The sequence below is a fragment of the Condylura cristata genome, unplaced genomic scaffold (assembly GCF_000260355.1).
Source record: "Condylura cristata isolate star-nosed mole 26May11 unplaced genomic scaffold, ConCri1.0 scaffold00014, whole genome shotgun sequence".
Taxonomy (NCBI): Eukaryota; Metazoa; Chordata; class Mammalia; order Eulipotyphla; family Talpidae; genus Condylura; species Condylura cristata.
The window spans coordinates 14,906,536-14,929,570 of record NW_004567115.1 but is presented as its reverse complement, the minus strand read 5'-3'; the positions used below and the strand labels follow the sequence as shown (position 1 = coordinate 14,929,570).

Genomic DNA, 23,035 nt, shown 5'->3' with positions numbered 1-23,035 from the left:
TTCATGTATACAGAACTGGGGTACAGGCCAGAAGTGAAGGCACGGTGAAAGGCTTCATCAGAGACAGAGTGGGGAGCAGAACAGGCTGGCTGATGAAGTACACTGCTGAGGGAGCAGCGGGCAGATCAGGAGAGGTCTGCCTGGCCATATGGATCACCCCCGGGGCAGGCGGGGATTGAACTCATGCAGAAGTAGCTTTAGCTTTTTAATGCAGTGCTTTAAAACACTATGCCACCAGGGAGGGCTCCGTTAAATATTTTTAAGGGTAAAAATATGCCTAATTGCTCAAGGAAATATGAAAAGACTAAGACGTTGTAGTATATTTATATATTAGAGTACTACTGAGTGATAAGAAATGAACTCTTGTCAATTACATCAACATAAATGGAACTGGAAGATAAAACGTTTAGTAAATTAAATCTGAAAGAATATATATTATGTGGTTTCACTTATATATAAGGTATAAGAAAACAAAACAACACGTCAGTCAAAACCAACAAGAACAAACACAAAATAAACCCCAGAAATCTGATGGTAAAACTGAGTCTACTAGAGAGGGTAGTAGAGAAGAAAAGGGTGTGACTAACTGTGGCAGATTGTTCGTGCTCGTTGGTGGAGGGTTTGGTGTAGTGACAGCATCCTGGAGGGGGAGGATCCCATACGATGACATACGATTTAAATGACATACGATGTTGCAAGCAAATGTTTACAATGTTTCTCTTAAACTCAATGCGATCTAACATATTTTAAGTTGTGGCTTTGAGTCAACAACCAGCAAATGATTTTACGTTTCTGGACTTCTATCTCCTTTGTATAAAACAAAGACACTAACATATTTTTCCAATCTCTTACCAAATATACAAACAAGTCTGTACTTTCTATAACGTTTTATTCAATGACTAATTTTCTCAAGCCTTCATTTTTTTCCCTGCAAATATCTAATCTTCTAATGAACTCCATTTTGTACATGTTGTGTATAGCTTACGATTTGTCATGACTTTTGCAGTTTATTTTAGTAAAAAGAACTACAACTTGGTAATTGCTTGAACTTGGATAAAAATGACAAAATTTTTCTTTATAAAGTCAAGGAAAGAAAATGTACTGCTGGGCTAAGACTAAGCATGAAAGGTTTCATCTGAGAGAGACAATTTGTCAAAATATTATGAGGAGGTACAAACAGAGGGTAATAATAGAAGCCGTCTTGCAACATTAACTATATCATTCACTCTCATAAATTTTCTAATAAATCCACGCAACACACTGAGGGGTGGTACAGACTGGATGATTCTCCAGCAGGCAGGTGCCCACTGCTGGCACTCCCCTGCAGAGAGGCAGCATGCCACAGAAAGTGGCACCCCATCTTGGCTGAGATGGCAATACTAGGGATTAACTGTGAGTACAGAAATGGTAGCCTAGAATGGTAGACAAAAGCTGTGATCCTAAATCACCTTCAGAGTGGTTTCTTATCGTAGCCTATTAATTAGTCTTCAGCAAAATATAATTTAACCAGGCTGAAGACTAGATTGGAATCATAAGAATAACAAAGCCTTTATTAAAATCATCATCTCTTTTATAATGATGCAATTAAATATTCACTCTGATTAACTTAAAAATGTAGTTGTGTTTGAAACTGGCTAGGGGAGATTTGGTATAGTCCCCATCACTTTGATATGTTGAGACAATAGAGGTAATTTTTGCAGTACAAATTAAAGTATAATTTGGACCTAGTGATTTCATAATTATATATTTAGAGGTATTATGTGGATGCACTGAGATACATGGGAAATAAGGTCATTTAATGAAGAATATTGATGTCATTTAATTTAAATGTAAGTTTAATAATATTAACACAACTAAATGTGACAGAAAGAACATGAACTTAAAAGTTGTGCAACCTTTGTGGCTAACCTCATTTATCAGTATGACCTTGGGAAGTTTATTTATTTTTCCTAAACCACTATGTTGTCAACTGCCAGAGAGGATATAATGTTTACTTTGCAGTGTTGTGAAATTCAATAAGGTCTGGCCTATAAAGCACATAATCTTGCTGAATATAAACTATGGGCTAAATAAATATGGGTCCCAGGCATAAATTTCACTTTCAAATCTAAGTCTATAGCCTAATGGTTATAAAAATATATAATATAATACTGTAATCATATTAAAAAAAAAACTTTCAGCATTTAAGAAAATTGAAACATTCAGGACCAAGAACAGAAATTCATTCTATCATCTAGTAAAGTTTAAGTATTACATTTTTCAAAATGAATCAAAAGAGATTACTCTCTTGGGCAAATGAGCTGTCTCATCTACACACTACAGTGAAGTCAGTACGAGGTTGTGCAGGAGATGTTTCAAAATAAACAGCTTGAGGGCATCAAAATAACGTGATGTTTCAGTTAAACTCCCATTTTTAGAAGTCTTAGGTAAGTTGTTTTCATTATTTTTAAAGTTTTATTTATATATGCAAACAGGAACTGGGGTACAGGCTAGAGGTTCAGGGGACAAGAGGATTCACCAGAGACAGAGTGGGGAGCAGAGTATGCAGGATAGCCCAAGGGATCAATAGGCAGGACAGGAGAGATCTGCCACTTCATGTGGGTCACTTCCCTGGCCAGGGATCGACCTCCTGCTGCAGTGGTTGTAGACAGCTTCTTAGTGCTGCACTATAACCCTTTGTTAAAATGTAAAAAGGGAGGGACTGGTTACTTGTTTTTATATCTCAGCTTTCAATCTAAATTCCACAAGACATCTTTATGATTCCTTTATCACCCAAGGAAATAAGACCTTTCCCCTAATATAGTAACTTTATTAACAGCAAATACTGATTGGAAATTCTATTGGACTTTATACATATATGGCACCAACAGGATACTTACTTTGAGCTCTATTTTAAGCAATTTTACAAGAGTTCACTCAGTTAATACTTTTAATATCCTAATGAGGTCAGCATCATTGATTACTTTACAGACGAAGAAGCTAGAGTGAAAGAGGTTAAGTGACTCACACAAGGTTATTCACTAAATAGCACTTGTGAAGTGAGAACATAATTCAGGCTATCTGGCTCCAAAACATTTATGTGTATCATTAGGATAATTAGTGCACATTAGTAATGTCTCCATATGAGTCTAGGTCAATTTTATATTCAACTTTAATAGAAACAAGTTAATTCATATGATGTATGGAATGATTGTGAAGTTGGAGCTGCAGAAAACATGCAAGAATAATGATAGCAATAAACAGTTAGATAACTCAGGATATGTTAATGTATGATCAACCTTTCCAAAAATGCTTAGTGAATCTTTTTCCTGTTTATGTCTGTAGGACCCATGGGAAACATATTTTTCTCAGAGTTTCTCAGACTATTTTTTGCAGGACCTTCCAGAACAGATGACCCAGTAGATAGCATGTAGACTGAGATACAGTCAGGGCAATAAATAATAATGTAACCTAATGTACAGTCTTCATGAGCAAACATACTTCTGTAAACTCAATCTAAATTTGGCCCTGTACTAGCTTTGATATAGACTATATAAAAGTAACAGAGTTTTTCTAGAGGGGTCTCTTACTGGCCACTCACTGGGCATAGGACTACTGCTGTGGCCAGGGCGCAAGGGGCTGCTGCTGTTGCTACCTGTGTTTCTCCTACTGCCTCATAATAAAGATTCACATCTGCTGTCCACATATAGGCGTTGTGACCTGCTTTCTTGTCTACTGCCATTGAGTACAGGGCGAGATTGTAGCTGAGGCCCAATAAAGTCATGTTAGCAATGAAACAAATGTCCATTGAGGTTCTGAGGACCTTGTTGCTAATGGTTACCTATAAACTTAAATAATGAAGATAATCTAGAGTTAGGGTAATCTCCAGAAGTAACCTTTTCATCAGTTAATCCTATCTTAAGAAAAGGCAAACATGATGGCAAGGTTTTTGTTCTGTGAAGTCATTCCTTTTTGATCATGTGAGAGCCCTCCTTTCTCTTTGATGGCCCACAATCTTCTATTATTCTTCAGTAGAAGTAGCCAAAGAGGCAGAATTTAATATGTATTATACAACCCAAGCATGCACATATATCATTGACCTTAAGCTGAATCCAGAAACCACTGACATGGAACCAAGAAGCTGAAATGGACCATCTGAACTATAATCAAAATATTCATCAAGCAAAATCCCTTTATCTGGAAAGAACTCTCCATATATAGAATGATTTATAACTAACCAATCAAACCTTCCCTAGTCTATAACTTTCTCACTCCTTGCTTTGATCTCCCTCAACTCCCATAAAGTCAGACTAGGTCCCCAGATCAGAGAGCTGTCCAGTAGTCTTGCCTCCTGTTTCTTTGCTAGTTAACCTCAACATCAAACTCTCTCTTTTCTCTAAAAACAGTGTACTATGCTTGTGTTCCAACCAGGGTAAGCAAGTCACTCTGGCTAAAGTATGTGAGAGAACTTAAGAATGTCCTCTCTTATTGGGAGACATAGAGATCTCACATAAAAATTAAGTCCAAAACATAAAAAAAAAATGAAATTGAAATCAACAGCTTATTTTTTATGAGACTTACTGTGTACACCTAGCCTTGATCTTGGACTAGTTCCTGGGAATGAATGATGGGTGGTGGAACTGCAAGATCAGATGAAGCTATGTAATACAGAAGCCAGGTGGGAGAAAGGACAGCTCTTATTCCTGTGGCTGGCTGGCATGCTGGTACTGCTGGAATGGAGATGCAGTTGTGTGTAGGACTGTTAGAACCCCTTGAAAGCATGGACCCCATTTGTCAGGATGTCCCTTGGTCATGCTCTTAAGAGTTTTATGAGACTCAGATACCAAGTGAAAAAACTGAAAGCATTACATTTTACTGAAAGTGATGCAAAAGCCTTTAAAATTATAAATATTCAGGCCCTCCCAGGTGGTACAGTAGGTTAGGACGCAGCAGTGCAAGCTTGCCATAGCCCCTTCAGTGTGAGTTGGATCCCCAGCCCTGGAGGTTACCCACATGGTGCAGCAGTCCTCTCTTGACGCACCCACTGCTCCCCTCAGCAGTGTACTTCTTCAATATGCCTGTTCTCCTCCCTGACTTGACTCTGGTGAATCCTCTCGCCACCCCTGCACCTCTGGCCTGCACCCCAACTCTGTATGCATAAATAAATCTTTAAAAATTAAAAATATTCAACTAAAAAAATACATGCACTTGCTTGTGCCACAAACAAGGTACTAAGAATAAACAATAAGAACGGATTCCATTCTTGAGAAATTAACAAAGTGAAGGGCCCAGGGAGAGAGCCTAGTTTGGTTAAGTCAGTGAGTAGAGCATAAAACTCTTAAAGGGACCAGGAAAATTTTAATCAGCAAGAAGAGGAATAGAATAAGATAAGCCATAAGATAAGATAAAAGTAATATAATAAGATAAGCTAGATAAGATAAGATATCTAGCATGACACAGTCAGCCCAAACATAGAGATTTAGATACATGAATAAAAAAGCTATAGGAATAAATGAATCAGAAAGGGACACCTACACATATGAATAAGGGAGCCAATAAATTGAGAGGATCTTCATAAGCTAGATGGGTGGTCAGACTTGTGGCTTAAGGGGAACACTTAAGTTAGTAATTCACTAATTCTATGTTAAGGAGATAGGGAGGAAAAAATGTGTTAAGAACATAATATGAATAAAAGACACCTTCACAAATCACTGGTTGTGGCATAAATTCATCCAATTAAATTAACGAAAAAATTATAGCAAAGGCCAACATTCCTAGACATATGCTTTAGGTTCTAGAATGTACAGAAGTTCCAGTACTTGTGCAGCTACAATAAAATATATAATTAAAAATGTACATGTGATATGTAAAATTATCTTAGAATCATTGCTTGTAGTAGCAAATTAAGATTGGCTGTATTTCTCTGGAAGGTGTAAGATATTAAATATGATGAATGGGGCTTATTAAACTTGGCTTTTAGAACATAACTGTATTTTCAATGTACATATTAATGCATACTACTTCATAGGCCAAAGGATATCTCCTGTGAGGCCTTAAATTGCCGCGTCCGGCTGATGGGAGCCGAGTCCGGCGAGGGACGATGAGGTTAAAGAAAACACAGGCCGCCGAGGTTCTTCATCCAGGAGTCTCTCGTTTATTTCCAGCGATCCCTTTATATACCATTAGGCAGTAGGAGTGGAAGATTAAGGCGGGAAAGGTGGAAGTAGGGATTTTCTCTTGCCACACCGCCTGCAGCTGCCAGATGCTGACACTCCCTTACAAGGGAGTGTGCTAGGGCAGAGAAAGGTCAGGTCGTCCCTGTGGCGTCTTAGGCAGATAAACACAAGTCTGTGATGGCTTTATGGGCCCGATCACCTGGCCACCTTGACACGCACAACAGGGGTCACATCCCCCGGAGCCCCGGGGGTAGTGTGCTAACTCGGCACCAACATTAAATAACAACAAAGGGATCTGGAATAACTGGCAGTCTTTGTATCAGTTCTTCTTAGTAAACTCTAACAAGTGGAAGAAGCTAAATTACAACTGGTTTTTATTGTAGGTAATGTCAAAGAAGATATTCCAGTTCTTATTGAAGACTACTTACCAGGTAAGCACTGTTCCCTGCCTTGGGATGGCAGTAGAAAGTCACAAAAACCCTCTGTCTTATGGAGCTTAAATTCATTTTATGGGGGTAAAGACATCATAAGGAAGGTCATATAAAGAGAAACTATTCTGTGATGAATATGATGAGGAGGGAATCAATTAAACATGATAATTTCATAGTTAAGCTTCACATATTTATACATATATATACTGATTTGGGATAAGAAATCAAATGCATTTGGAGTGACATAGCTTTGAGAAAAAGAAAAAGTGACTGGATATGAGCAAAGCTAATTCTAAATAATGGTCTTACTACAGAATATAACATGTTTTGGGATGAACTTGTTAGCAAATGGTGACAAACGCACTTTGCACATTTTCGTGGATCAACAACTATGGATAATATGTCACTGGGGTAATGATAAATATTAAAAGAAAAGTTTTAAAAGTGAGATGGGAAATGTGACATCACCTTTACAAAGGTATTAAAAGAGCACAGGGTTAAAACTTAGAAAACATGTTAAATTACATTACATAAAAAATTAACTTAAAAGTAAAATTTAAGAATGTCACAAAGGTAAAGACTAAATACAATGATATGTGTACACTCAACTTTAAAATTGTACCCTAAAGGAAAAGAAAACATGGTGAATACATCAATAACTTTATGGCTTACAGCTGGGAACAGTAAAGTCTCTTAAAAGAATTGATAGTTTTGTAACCATGTTTGATCATATCTTAAGTGAATAATGACAGGGTAAACTAAAGAAACCAACAGATTGCATAAGAATCTCTAACAGGCCCTCCCTGGTGGTGCAGCTGGTTAAAGCACAGCACTAAGAAACTAAAAAAAGCCACTTCCACATGAGTTCCAACCCTGCCTGCCCCAGAGGTGACCACATGGCCTGGCAGACCTCTCCTGACCTGCCCGCTGCTCCCCTCAGCAGTGTACTTCGTCCATCTGCTTGTTCTGCTCCCCACTCTGTCTCTGGTGAATCCTCTCACCCTCCACATCTCTGGCCTGTACCCCAGTTCTGTATGAATAAATAAATAAATCTTAAAAAAAAAAGAATAGCTAACATATTCTAATTTTAGTTATTAAAAAATACTTATGAAACTATATATCCATTGTGTGTGTGTGCATGCATAAGTGTGTAAGTAATGTCTGTGCATAGATGTACAACACCTATGTGTATATGATATGTACGTATAATACATGTGTGTGTGAGTTCTTGTGTGCTGTACAGATATATGCACAGGCATGCATGTGCATATTATAACATAATGTGGACTTGATTAATTAGTATATCATTTTGGATTTGAAGAACAGAACTAGGAACTCATGTTTAGTTTTATAAAGGACAAATCCTATGGTACACAGGCCAGCTCATGCACGCTGTCTGACAAAAATCTGAGCTTGTGGGGGCACATTCCTAAAAAGTTAGGTGTTGTGGGGGTACATTCCTAAAAAGCTGGGTCCTGCTGGACCCCTTTATCTTGTTTTGGCCACTCCTGTAATTCTAACAACTTTTTCATCTGATGAAGTCAAAAGTGATTTTACAACTGGCTGTTTAATAAAGCAATTCGCTGTTATAATAAAGCCAATATTGTAGAACAAGGCAGTGCTAAGAACATCTTAAATAACTAGAGCTCTTTTCCAGCGTGGAACTGATAACCCAAATCCCATCACTCTACTTTCTTGTCTTTGTTGTTCAGCCTTTAATGAGGAACTCTACTATCTCTCTTTTAGTGATAGATTCACAAGTAAACTTTTCCACCCTGGCCCTTGGCTTTACTTCATCTCTCACATACAGGAGGTCTAAATGAGAATGAAGGTCACTAAATAGTAACTAGGGTTAAAGGGGCTTCATTTTAGCTAATCTTTCACTATGGTGAATATAGAAAGGTTAGTCTTAAATTTTATACATTCATGCACATGTTTTAACATTAATAGATTGTTTAAACTATAAAGAGTAACAACTGAAATGAGGACACCTTGTTTAACAACTGCATTTTCTTTTAAGAATGTTAAATGTGGCCCTCCCAGGTGGCACAGCGGGTTAAAGCACAGCACAAAGAAGTTAAGCCACTTCCCCATGAGTTCGATCCTGCCTGCCCCCGAGGAGATCCACATGGCGTGGCAGACCTCTCCTGACCCGCCTGCTGCTCCCCTCAGCAGTGTACTTCATCGAGATCTGCCTGTTCTGCACCCACCCTGTCTCTGGTGAATCCTCTCACCCTCTGCATCTCTAGCCTGTACCCCAGTTCTGTATGAATAAATAAATAAATCTTAAAAAAAAAATGATAAATGTTATAATCTTAGCTGGAAGTCAAAAAGACCCCAAACAATTCCTAGAAAAAAGGCAATGGTTGTTATTGTTCTGCTTAATGCATATGCTAATGTTATACCACTGCTTGCTTGCAATGTAAAAATAAAGTCCTGCTGACACCAGAGGCAGGAGGCAATTGTACCCTAGACTGACCCTCCTGACTTCCTCTTCTAGTTCCTCCTGCCCCCCCAAAATCTCCACTGGCCAACACCATTTCCCACCTTCAAGGATCCTGCCCTGTTGATTGTTGCATCTGGTCCCCAACATTCCTGAAAATATCTCAGTCTTATATAACAATAATATCCTAGTGATTGGATGGGATGGATGTCTGTCATCCAAAGGAGGGCTTAAGCAGTTACCCAATGAGTAAATGGAAGGGATACTGTAGTGTAAGCATTAGAAACCTGTGGATGGACACTCCCTGTGGCACATAAGGTTAGGATGCAGCACTGCAAACTAGCCTCAGCTGTACCAGTGAGAGAGAGTTCGATCCCCGGCCCTGGAGGTAATCCATATGGCGCAGCAGACCTCTCTTGTCTCACCCACTGTTCCCCTCAGCAATGTACTTCATAGATCTGCCTACTCTGCTCCCCATTCTGTCTCAGGTGAATCCTCTCACTGCCCCTGCTACGCTGGCCTGTACCCCAGTTCTGTATGCATAAATAAATCTTAGAAAAAAAGAAAGATGCATGTAGATGACTGAACTCAAAATCATATTCAGTCCTACTTCTTGTATTACTGCCTTTCAGTAAACATCCATGCCACCAATCACACAGTTCGCTAGCAATTTCATTTTCCAATTTGTTTGATTAATCAATTGCATTAATTATTATACATATCTGAGTATTCGTGATTTTTTCAGTCACAACATAATGGCTTTAATACCTTTCTTAATACATGGCACTTATGTTACCATTTTTTCATTTGCTAACTAGTTAATATATCTACTATAATTAAGCTGGATGCTACCAATTTTTACTTAGTACTGATTAAAATGGCTACTTTATTATATTAATTTTTAATTATAGATCTAATTTACATCTATTAGTACTTCAAACAAGCAAAGAATAATGCCTTAGCAGAATGCCTAGGCTTGATAAATCTACTGGACATTTATATTGAACCACAAAGATATTAAACTAATCAAACAACAGCAATATACCAACACAAATATGTAATTGGGTTATACTGATCTTGGAAGAATGAACTTTCAATATCTCTTCTCAACTCATGCCTATATTTATCAACTCTCAGAACCAGGAAATTACTGTTTATATCTATTCTAAGACATTCACCCTGTAGTATAAACTAATTTCCTTTTTCTTGATTCCCTGCAACAGGGTATCTTAATAGCGGAGTAAATTTATTTTCCACAAAATAAGAAACAGAACAAGGTCATATCAACCATACAGACAATGATGAACTATAAGAAGTATCATAAAACCGGTTGGCAGTCAACCTTGCTGTGCTGAAAACACAATATTTTGACAATAATAACATGCCTAGTTTGGTCAAATAAAAGATCTTAACAGCCACATATTTCCATGTGTTGGATAGCAACAGTTATAATGAAAGTGAAATACATTTTGTAGAGATCCACACCAAACAATTTATACATCATTTACTACTTCTTACTATAGTTTGGCTAAAAGTAGATTTGGTTCACTCTAGACGTAATATAATGATGATGTACTAGTGAAAACACAAAATTGATTTTTCTTACTGCTCTAATGGAAGGGGATTACAAATTATTTTATACTTTTTCCAGTACATACAACTTAATGTGTAGGTTTCAGGAGCTACTTAGAAGAATTCTTCTGAATAATTATGAATTACTGCATTGACATAGAGATCATGTCCCTTTACAAAGATTATATACATAAGATAATTACAACTTTATCTTTCCATTAGTTTTACCCCACATAAGTAAGTTACATGACTAAAGGAAAAACAGTCTCCTTTTTTGATTACAAAGAAACTTAAACTGTGATTGAAAAAAATAGAAATATATGCTTAAAGTAAAATATAAACAGCATGAGTCCTATGGAAATAACCTTCTTTTCATTATCTCCAGGAATATGTTGACATTTACATTTTGGCCAGCTGAGGTTCAAATTAGATAGCTCCATAGGTGACAGAAACCCAGAGGCTTGTGTGGAGCCAGAGGACAAAGGTTTTGTTTCAATTATTACCCTTGAATGGCTTACCCAACCTTGGTCTCAGCATGGAGCAAGGTATTAGGAACCTGATGCATGCAGCCATGTAATTATGCATTAGGGTATATTTTCTTAATTAATTTAAATATGCTTGAGAAGTTTACATGTCTTGAATCTGAAACTTTCGTGGTCTGGTTACTGGAAAGAATCAAAACTCACTAAAGTGACCAAATTGATTACATCTTTCATACAATTTTGAAGAATGTCTTTTGATAGAGAAAATTGAATACTTCAGATTGTAAAACCTGGAAAATCCATTCTTAAGCTCCTTTTTTTATAATTAAGAAAAATGAGGTTGAGAAGTTATAGTCAGAAACTGCATATTTTTAGGCTGATAGAACAGCATAGGAGATTCAACAGGGACATGGGTATGGCCTTGTTATTAGAGAAACTGATCATTGATGAAGCTCAGCATCTACTCAGGGAAGGTAAGACAGAACCCAAAAGAATAGAAAGGCTGTGGGAAGAGTTAGTGACATTTGTGCCAAAACATTCTCAAATGAGACTGGGAGGAGGAGAGAGAAGGATGGAGTCAACTCTTGGGACAAAGGAATGGTTCAAAGGCTTACTGTAGCAGCACAAAGCATCCAATTTGCTTTCTATCCCTCAACTCCACTTCTAATCACCAACGCCTCAAAGGACATAACTTGGCCCCGAACACTTATCTATTTCTAGGATGCTATTAGTTCCTCTAATCCTGTCTGTCCTTTGTTTTTAGTTCTTCTTATCATGAATACCCTTCAAATTTTGCACTATATTAGAAAAAATGGAAGCCTTGCTCAGCTCATTTATCTCCATGAGCATATGCTATCTTATCATGCTCTGTATGGTACAGCTTTTCCTCCCTGGAAGGTTATGGCACCTGCCGTCCCAGACTCCTGCACAAAACTGTAGTGTTCTAGTCTATGAACAGATGCTGGGCTCATTTTCCCTTTTGAGATTCTGTTTCAAGTTAGAATTCGGTATTAGTGAAGTCAGAAAGACGCTTGCCTTGCTAAATCAACATGCAGCAGTAAAAAAAAAAAGCCACCAGTATAGGAAGATCAGTGAATTCAGATAGCCAGCATTACACTGGTCTATGAGAATGCAGATTTCTAAAGGATAATAACAATCTTAAAGCAAGGGAAAGACATTGCTTAGTTATGCTAACACTTGAGATTTGTTTTCCTAAAGCACTATTCTCTCCCAGATTAGCCATGTTCTAGGATGATTTTACATAGTCAATAAACTGCAGTAAAATTATTTCATGAAATACATAATCATGTTGCTATTTTTTTCATTTTCATAAAAGAGGGGCACAATTTCTGGTTTATATCTACTTGCTTCATTTATGTTCAGAAATAATGAGCTCACCATCTGATAACAACTATAGACATTGGTCCCTGCATGCATCCCAGGAGAAAAATAGGGTTTAGAGTTGATTATGTTGTATGTTATATATATATATATATATATATATAAAGCATATAGAGAGGGAGGTATATACTCTTTATGTTAAATATTTCAAAGGAATTTTAAATTTCTAATATGAATTTTAATGTGAAATGTCATCTGTAAAAACAAACTAATTTCTATTATGGAGATATAACAAGAGAGTTCTTATTGGTTAAATATTTTCTGATTTTCTAATGAAACAATGGGCTATACAGTTCATGTCTAAATTTCTCACACATAGATAGCACGTAGCAATATCATGTATGTATTATGAGTAAATACCTTGAATGTAGTCTTAATATATGACAGTCTGAAGAATTTAAAAGCATACTTGCAAAATCAAAATTTGAGGTGGATAACTTTAAATAGAAAAATTAAAATAATATAGCTATATTTTTCTGAATCAAAATGATAGATGGAAAATCATAGTGGTACTTACCACAGTGAAATTCATAACTTTCAATATCCATATTGTCATGGCTAAGTTAACAATCATGGTAACCAACAGCAGAAGGACAAAGAAGTATAAGCACCTCTTTCGCCATCCATAAATTCCCACAGGGTAAAGCTGTGCATTCTCAGCCCTTGGCAGGTTATTCTGTTGTGTTGCTAGTATATATTGTTCTCGTGTCATCTGAAAAAAGAAAGAAAGAAAGAAAAGAGAACAAAAAGAAAAAAAAGAAGCATTCAAAAATAAAACCAATGATTGTTTTTTAAAACAAAACACACAACATACCTAAGAGCAGTGGGTAAATAACCCTCAAATAATCATTTATATGTAATGAAACTAATTATTAATTAAAATGCTATAAAGTCCTCAAATCATTATCATCATTTTAGAGCATTTAACTAATTGTATTTTGAGTTACATTATTTTCAACCAGTGTTGTCTGATCTTAGTAACAAATTTTTTTTTTTGCAGGAGTCTCTGAAGCTCTGTGTCTAAGAGCCTATAGCCCAACAATTCTATTATGTCCAGGACAAAACGTCCTGGAATAGGCTTCACCTGTTTTTTGGGCTCGAAGGGAGAAGAGTGCAGAAGCTTGACTATACCTGATTGGCAAGCAGAAGATCTTTCCTAGTAGACGTGGTCTCTGAAAAGTCACAAGTGAAATACTATGACTATTCAAAGCACACATGATTTTTAATATATTAAAGCAAATTTCATGTGACTTATAATGTTTGTAGAATATACTATACTTATAAATCCTATTTTTACTTGAAGTTGGAATTTATGTGTCTTGGGGGTAAAAACAAGGATTTAATAAGTCTCTGAAAAAAATAAGATTTAGCTTTTTTTTGAAAAACAAGAAATTTGTTAAATATATCAAATGACTTCAAATGTTTAAAAATTAAATGCAATGACAAAAGGCCAACAGAAAAGTTTGTGAAGGAAAAAAAATATTTAACTAGATTAGTTTCATTTTATAGATTATTTTTATCATCTCAAGAAATTCAATAGCATTTTAAATGAGTTCATATTATTATTTTGTATACCTTCTTCATAACAAAGTATTTTAGAGTATCCAAACTGGAAAAGAGATAACAGGGTTTTTTTTTTTAATTCCCTTTTTTTTTATTTTTCAATTTTTTTTTTTTTTTTTTTAAGATTTATGTATTTATGCATATAAGAACTGGGGTGCAGGGTTGTGAGAGGATTCTCCAGAGTGAGGGCAGAACAGGTGAGCTACTGAAGTACACTGGTAAGGGGAGCAGAGGACAACACAGGAGAGGTCTGTTGTGCCATGTGGGTCAGCTCCCTGGTGGTAGATAAGGGGCGGTTCAAACTTCACTGCAGTGGCTACAGATAGCTTCCTAGTGCTGAGATTAAACCCCTTGCACCACTAGGGAAGCCAAGATCTTTTTATTTATTTATTTTTTTAAATAACAAAATGTTCAGTAGCTTTTACATGTAGTAACATTAGCAAAAAAGAATAACACTAAAATACACCTCCAAGCAAAATACTCTATGTTTGAAACCTTTGCAACTTTTTTACTGAAATGATACACTTTTATACAATTTTAGGTATTAAATATATTTTGAAATACCTTGGTCCCCTTGGAATTATGAAAATTCTATAAATAACATAGAACTTTTTTTTCACTAAGTGCTTAGTGTTATCATAAAGATCTGGTAAAAAAATGTAGGATTGCAGTGATATCTCTGAACAATTATATCAATTTCCTGAAACATGATTATGATTTCCTAAGAGAAAATATCATTTTACTACATGTATTTCTTCATTAGTCTTATGTGTGTATCTATCTATATCTATCTATCTATCTATCTATCTATCTATCTATCTATCTATCTATCTATCTATCTATCCATCCTTGATATAAATTTGACATCCTCAAAAGCCTTTTATGTGTTGGCAGTTATTTCACCTTTAAGGTTCTAAATATTCTTCCTAGTTACTTAAAGAGCCCATTTCATCTTAGTTTTGCAATTCTATTTCACACTATAAAGTAATTATACAAATCTCTATAAAGCACTCACTGCAGTAAAATAACTTCTAAAGTGCAGTCATTTAATAACAAGGAAGTCCTTAGCCTTCTTGGATGGAGAGGGTTACTTTAAGCATTTATTTAAAGGAAAATGTATTTACTTGTCCACCCGTGTGATTCAGGGAAAGGCTGATTTAAATTTGTACTTTACATCTTCTTTATAATGAAACATACTATAATGAAACTGACAGTGTGAATAAAATTTATAAGATGTTATGAGATTAAATAAAAGATGCATAGGCAAATTTAATTAGACCCTGTGAATTTTTCAACATGTTCTCTAATGGTATGGAAATCTGGTTTTCAGAAAGGGTCATTCTGTTAAGCAACTTAATAAGTAACATAGTAAAATAGCACCCAAAAACAAAGAAGTAATCTCTAATGATCCACACATGGGTGACTACCAATCTGGCCTTGGAGAATTCTGGTGATGCCCACCAAGCTGAGTGGAATGAAGGTTATTAACCTGAGTTGCAGAGTCCATTTGTTTCTACTCCCTGCCTCATAAATGGGGACAACAGTATAAAAGACTAAGCCTAGAATAATGTGCTAATTATTCCAAATGGCTGGCATCATTATTTGGATAGGACATCTAGTAAGATTCTTAGCAGAAGTGAGTTTTCATTAAATATGTATTTACTGTCAACTATGTAGGTAGGTAGAGTTCAAAGTAACTATGCCCATGAATTTCACATATTTGGGGAAAACCCAATAAGCAATTAAAAATAACAAACCAAAGAGTAACACACTTTAAAGATGATAATTACAACAATAAAATAGACATATTATGTAATCAAAAGACTACAAAAGAAGCAGATGATAGGAAAGTAATAGGCATGGCAAAATAATGCAGGGGTTGACCCTCCCTGGTGGGTTAAAGCACTGCACTAAAAAGCTTAGCCAATTCCTCATGCATGAGTTCGATCCCTGCCTGCCACGGAGGAGATCCACATGGCGTGGCAGACCTCTCCTGACCCGCCCGCTGCTCCCCTTAGCAGTGTACTTCGTCCATCTGCCTGTTCTGCTCCCCACTCTGTTCCTGGTGAATCTTCTCACCCTCCGCATCTCTGGCCTGTACCCTAGTTCTGTATGAATAAATAAATAAATCTTTTTTTTAAAAAAAAATAATGCAGGGGTTACTTTAAAAATGACTGAAAGGGAATGCTTCCCAATATGTGATACCTTAGAAGAGACTAGCATGACCGTCATCTGAGGAAAGAGGTAAAAGAGATCTTTGAAGACCTAATTAGAATGGAGAGGTAAAGTAAAGCAGAGAATAGGATTTCAGATTGAGAATATGGAGTTCAGTGTTTGAGTAATAAACCAGGTGTCAGTACAAGTCTGTATGAAGGATATGAGAAGGAGAATGGAAAATAAATGAGAATACTTAATATGGGGCCAGTAATGGAAGTGACAAAGCTGGTATCAGTAATGAGTTATGCTTCCTTGGAGGTGTAGTGGCTGAAGAAATATCAACAATGACAAAGATCAGTCAGGGGGTTGGACTCTACAGAGTGGGGGCAATATAGGTAAATTATAGTTATCATAATGCAAAGAGAATAATGTTCATTCTTATTAAGTAGCATTCTGACTCACATTAGCAAATGCAAAACTGAAAATAGCTGCATTCTGGTTTCTGGGTGCAGGTGTTCAGCTCTAGGAAATGTGGCACCAAGACTCTCCTTAGCACAATTATTCATTATCCCTCATTGCTCCACTTGGATTTCCACATCTGAGAGCTGTAATGTTCGTATGTATTAGAAACACCCCCTCCTTTCAAACCCCAATATTCTTTCTCATTCAGTAAGATTTTATTATTTATTTTCTAAAATTTGGAGAAGGGTTTATGTGAATATTATTAAATGTTGCATCTTTCTGGATAGAGCAGAAAACCTACCAAAAGTGGCCTCTACAAGTGGTTGTGAGGCTAGATAATAAATAATTAAGGAAGATCACAATGTATAAGATAATTCTTTTAAATTATTATTGGTTAAATTAAGAGTAAAAATTACAATTATTAAAGGAATGCCTTATTTTGCTTTGAGAAAATGACTAAGGAAGACTGGAACATGATTTTATCCTTATGAGTCTAACAGGAAAGTGATTTAAGCAATTTTAAAATGGCAGTGAAAATGAGATGTCTGGAGGTAAATTGTGAGACATAACATTTTTATTTATTTATTTTTTATTTTTTTTAAGATTTATTTATTTGTGCATACAGAACTGGGGCACAGGCCAGAGATGCAGGGGGTGAGAGGCTTCACTAGAGACAGAGTGGGGAGTAGAACAGGCAGATGGACGAAGTACACTGCTGAGGGGAGCAGCGGGCGGGTCAGGAGAGGTCTGTCACACCACGTGGTCACCTCCGGGGCAGGTGGGAATTGAACTCATGCGGAAGCGGCTTTAGGTTCCCAGTGCTGTGCTTTAACCCGCTGCGCCACCAGGGAGGGCCACAACATTTTTATTTTTTAAATCCAAGTTTTACTGAGAATAGGAAAAAATGCTTAAACGCTTGGAAAAACACAGAAAGTTCACTGACAACTCTCTGTCATTCCCAATTTTACCTCTACATTACCATTCTGAAAATAAAGCGAGAAAAGAGACTATTTTTTATCAGAAGTTAACATAATTGGTTTTCAATATATATCACTCAATTTTATATTATGCATATAAACATTACAGATAATGCAGACAAGTAAGCACAGACTATATGTAAATAAAAATTATTTTTCACCTCACTCATTACTTAATTCTTTAAAATTAAAATATAAATCAAGCATCTAATTCCTACTCAGACATCTTGCCTATGTTCCTTGTTATGAGAAACATGAATATAAAAGAGAAGTATATATCTCCTGAACACAAAACTGCATAATTTGGGAAATTGCTTTTAATTTCTGACTATGGAGCTAGCAATTGGAATACTGAAATAGCAATATACAACATCCTTGTGACCATAAAAATTGAATCTTGTTTCTAAAACTTCTAACTTCCGCACTGGGAATGACTGATTTTCTAGGAAAAGTGGTAAATCATGTTGATGTCACTGCTCATTAAGTGTTGATCATGTTGGATTTAAGACTACCACAGTGTGTCGTTTGTTTATACAAGGACTGGAAAGCAGTGAATATACTCTTGGATTCATGTGCAACCTTCAGTCACAGCCTGGCCGTTCTATTTGTGTCTCCCAAGGCAAGGCACTTATCCTTTCTCTGCCCCAGTTTCCTCTACTCACAAATGAATATTACATTGACTTATATAAGAGCAATATGGGAGTTGGAAAGTAGAATGTTAAAGTATTCTTTTCATTTTAAATGGTAAAAATACTCACTTCAAAAATTTATCGGCAACCTTTTAACTAGTGGCCTCCTTCTCCAGGGTGGTAAAAGTATTTTTTGTTGGAATTAAATTTTAAAAACATGAACAAATATAATTTTAAAAAGAAAATGCTTCAAGTATATAATTTATATAGTGTAAACTTTACACAGCAGAAAGGCATTTTGTTTTCTGTTCCCAGAAAATGAGTCTCTAAACACCTACTAATGTTGAAAGATTGAAAACAATACAGTAAAGTTCACTCACCATGGTGATTTAAACCTCTCCCTGTCTAGGATACTTAATCCTCAAAAGCATATTTCAAACTGATAGTAGTTAAAAGTTGCAATTTAAGAAAAATACCCATTTGGAAAAAAAAAATCCAGTTGGTTTATGGAAAATGTTGTAGTCTGGTTTTACAACCTGGAAAAGAAGCCACCTAGTAACTGCATTTCAAGAATGATGAAAGATATTTGCGTTGAACCAGCTGCCTCTTGAGATAGGAAATAGAAGAGAATTCTAGCCAAGTCTGACAGAAAAGAAAAACCTAAATAGGCATTAAGAGGGAAACACATTCCCAGATGAATAAAAGCTTTAAAAAGGTTGGCATTTAAGGATAGTGATTTTTTCTTTCTTTCTTTCTTTTTATCCCAGTAACTCACAGTGTTACTTTTTTTTTTTTTAACATATGTCATTTACTCTAATGTAAGTACTTTCATATAGGAAATACTTCCTCATTTTTTAATTGGGTGAAAACAGCCACAGTTCTGAGCATGTATTTAGACATAGACTCAAATTTTGGTTCCTAACATCCAACTAACTCAATTCTCAGATCCCTCATGTGACCCAAATAGAAAAATCTAGCCATTAAAACAATTTTGAAGGAGACAGAGAAATCTGCCCACTTATAGACATATCACCAGCAAGAAATAAAGCAACCTAAATAGTCGTGAGCACCCTCTTCACTAAAATCTCAAGCAGAAGTCTGTTGCAAGCATGGCTATTCATATACAGCAGGAGGAAAGGAAAAATCTTTAAGGGATAACAAATTTGCTAAAAACACAGCTGGAGAGTTTAATTGGGCAAAAGGAGAGCCTACACAATTTAAAGCAATAAGGATCAATAGCAAACCATGTTTGAAGAACAATGGTAAGAAAGAAAATCAGAGAGAACAAGTATATTGAACTTCCTTGTATAAGCAAGTAGAAAAACATTTTAATAAGAACAGTGTGATGAAGGATAGTTTCCATAGCCTTGACATTTAATTGAAAAACACTGGTGGTTATAAAACTCTTATAAACCAATTTCAAACTATTCAGTCTATTGAAAGTTATCTATGCCTTCACCCCATATTGACAATGTTAGCTACATTTTGAATTAATTTAAATGATTTATTGTAGAGCCAGACTTGTTTTGATGTAAAATTTTCTTACGTGTAATGAGCTTTAATGAGGAAAGGCAGGGTTCTGTGGGGGCATTGGAAAGTTTGTTCATTACTCAACATTGTTTTCACTAGAGCACCCCTTCATCTCATTTTTCCCTCTCCTGGCATATTTTTATTCACAGAACTTATCTCTACCCAACACCAATTAATCATCTTTTTATTTTCCACCTTTTCAACAGAAGAGAGGCTGTAAGAGGACAGGGATATTTTTGGCAATAACAGCCTCACGTAAAACAGATAGGAGTTCAAAACCTTTATTGAATAAATGAATATTTTGTCATCACTTAATTGTCCAAAGAGTATACTATCATAGGTATTCAATAAGATATGATAATCTATGACTAAACAAATGTGTCATTCCTCCTTCATTTTTGAGGTCATTGTCCTTTGATAACAACTTCAGAAGATGGAATCCGTTAAGTATTAAATTTTGCCATTATGCATATCTGTTCTTATCTCACACTACTGAATGAAATTCTTCTAGAAACTTATTTTATGTCACTGTGATGAATTCAAGCAGGCAGTCACCTAGAAAAAATGACTTGAACACACATGCTTAAAACTATAGGAACACTTTCATCCACCTATTCCAATCTTTTTAACTTTTAACAGATTAACAAACAATAGGATATAGGTTAGGACAATTTTTTTGATTGCAGTCCAACTTCAAGGTAAGAAATTTTGTAGACTAAACAGGAGAGTACACACATAAACCAAGAATGTGTTCATTGCTCAATACATAATTCTTTATTCCCTAATTTTGAGTTTTGGCCACATAAGAGAATATTATCATCCTTTCAATATAAGAAGGAGATGTGAAGGGTAAAGAATGATGAATCATTTATAAACATTAGATTGTCCAACATCACCAAAATAATTCTGTATGAAATAATAAGGATTAACATATTTTTGAGCTATATTTCTGAATCAGATAGAAACAGTTTTATAAATCATGATTATCTTAATAAAATATTTTCAAAGTAAATTCTCTTTTCCATAAGAAATATTTAAGTGAGGACTCCATTATTAACTTGATACTAAAAATCTGAAAAATCACACTGAGTGCATTTGAGAAATAGTCATTAATTTAATAAATAGCAACTCACCACTATTTCTGTTCTCATATAGAAATGTCACATATATTTAAGCTTTCACTGTCTCATTATCACATTAATTCAACACCTAATTATGTGCATTAAAATAAAAATATTATTCAATAACAAATGGGAATGACATGCAATCTTCTAATCTACTCACAATAAAGTAATATGCACATGGTTTCATCTGAGTTTCATGAATTAGATAAATTCTTCATGTTACTTTGTACACATAGGCTATGTTTTACCAATTGATAATATTCTATTCACTTATATATTTCCAGAGAAAAAAGATGCCTGATGCATATAAGTACTTAATATTTGTTGAATAAATGAATAATTTCTAATATTTGTTTTCACAGAGTGACTTTGATATGTACTATAATAAATTATACAATATATAAACTTATTGGGAAATCATGAAAGCTGATAATCTTGTATACCTTTATTTACCCACATACCTATTTTATCATTCTTGAATGGGGTTGGAGGAAAGCTAAATATATTTTGGAAATTGATATGTATATTTGATAATATAAAAGAGATGGCACAGATTGATGACAATAAAACTCAGAGTCACTAGGATTCAACCAGATGTTCAGTTCTACCTAGCCACCCTGTTTGTGCACACTTCGAGGTCCACACCTAGATTTGTGCAATCTGTGCTATGAAATAAAAGGCTAATTTCTGTGCTTATCAGTTATCAGCAGAAAAATAGGTCATGGCTTCCCTCTGCCTCATTCTTTTCCAATGATCATTCAGATTAGTATCCTGACTGCCAAGTATTATCACATTGTTTCTGACCACATGTAAATAGAAACCATGTCTTGGTAGTATGTGTGGTGTGGTAACACCACCTAAGGGGAGAGAGCCTATAATTCTAATGTGAAAACAAAGACAAAAAACAATGTTATAGCAAAAAATGAATGAAAGGGAGGGAGGAAGGGAAGATTAGTCTTTTTGAATTTTAATTAAACAGATTAGATATTATTGATATGCTCAAATGTAGTTTGGGGAACTTATAAAAAGTGAATATAATTTAATTAGAGCTAGCATGCATATGCATAAATGTTAAGAAGATTGATGAATTCTAGAAGAAACAATAAAGTCCATTTTATTAAGTTCAGCAATGAACAAGGTAACAGATGGTTACTAATATTTATGAATTTCTATAAAAAGATTCATAATAAACACCTCCCTGGTGATCTAGTATTATCATCATTAGGGTCTGAGTTCAAACTCCAGCCAGGGAGCTAACCCACATGGTGAAGCAGACCTCTCCTGTCTCACTCATGCTCCCCTCAGCAGTGCATTTCAATGAGTCTGCCTGTTCTCCTCACTCACTCATCTCTGGTGAATCCTCTCATCTCCACCACCTCTGGCCTGCACCCCAGTTTTCGTATACATAAACAAACATTTAAAAAGTAAAGATTCATAATATTACAACAGTATTCTCAAATAGTCAAGATGAGGAAACAATCCAAGTCCCAACAATAGACTAATGGAGATAGGGTATACATATACCATGGAATAATATCTGGCTATTAAATTAGATGTACTCTTGCCATTTAAGATGATGTGACTATACTTGAGGGGATTATAATATATTCATAAGTCAGGAGACAAATACCATATGCTTCTATTAATATGTAGGCTATGAAGCAAAATAAATCAATTAAATAAAACAAAAACCAAACTTATCTCTGACAACAACATAGTGAATATGAGAGTGGAATGAGTGGGGACAACTGGGTAAAGGGAGTCAACAGATTGATGGTTGATGGTGATCTGACATTTCATGAAAGGCATGATATAATATATACAACTGCTGAGGTAAGAAAATAGTTCCCTGAAACCTGCACATTGTTTTAGACTAATGTTACCTCAATAAAAGAAAAAAGTTAACAAAGGTAAGCACAATGCGTACTCATTAGCCCATAATAGGAAGATTTTGTTATGTAAAGTCTTAACATATTAAGGCTTTGTCTTTATGTGTAACAATAGGATATGCAAAAACTTAATCCTTGTTAAGCAATATTCCATTTATGAATTGATCACCATTGAATTAAATCTTATTGCTCAAATTCTTTTCTTTTCCTTTTTTTTTTT

The 23,035-nt window shown here is 35.4% G+C and overlaps 1 protein-coding gene across 1 annotated transcript in view; it reads right to left on the bottom strand.

Moving 5' to 3' along the window:
* Positions 1–23,035, bottom strand: part of SGCZ (sarcoglycan, zeta) — a 765,544-nt gene that overhangs the window by 268,957 nt on the left and 473,552 nt on the right. The window contains exon 2 of the mRNA XM_004682194.2: positions 13,002–13,196. Within this exon, the coding sequence (XP_004682251.2) occupies positions 13,002–13,196 (195 nt within the window). The remainder of the gene's footprint in view (positions 1–13,001; positions 13,197–23,035) is intronic.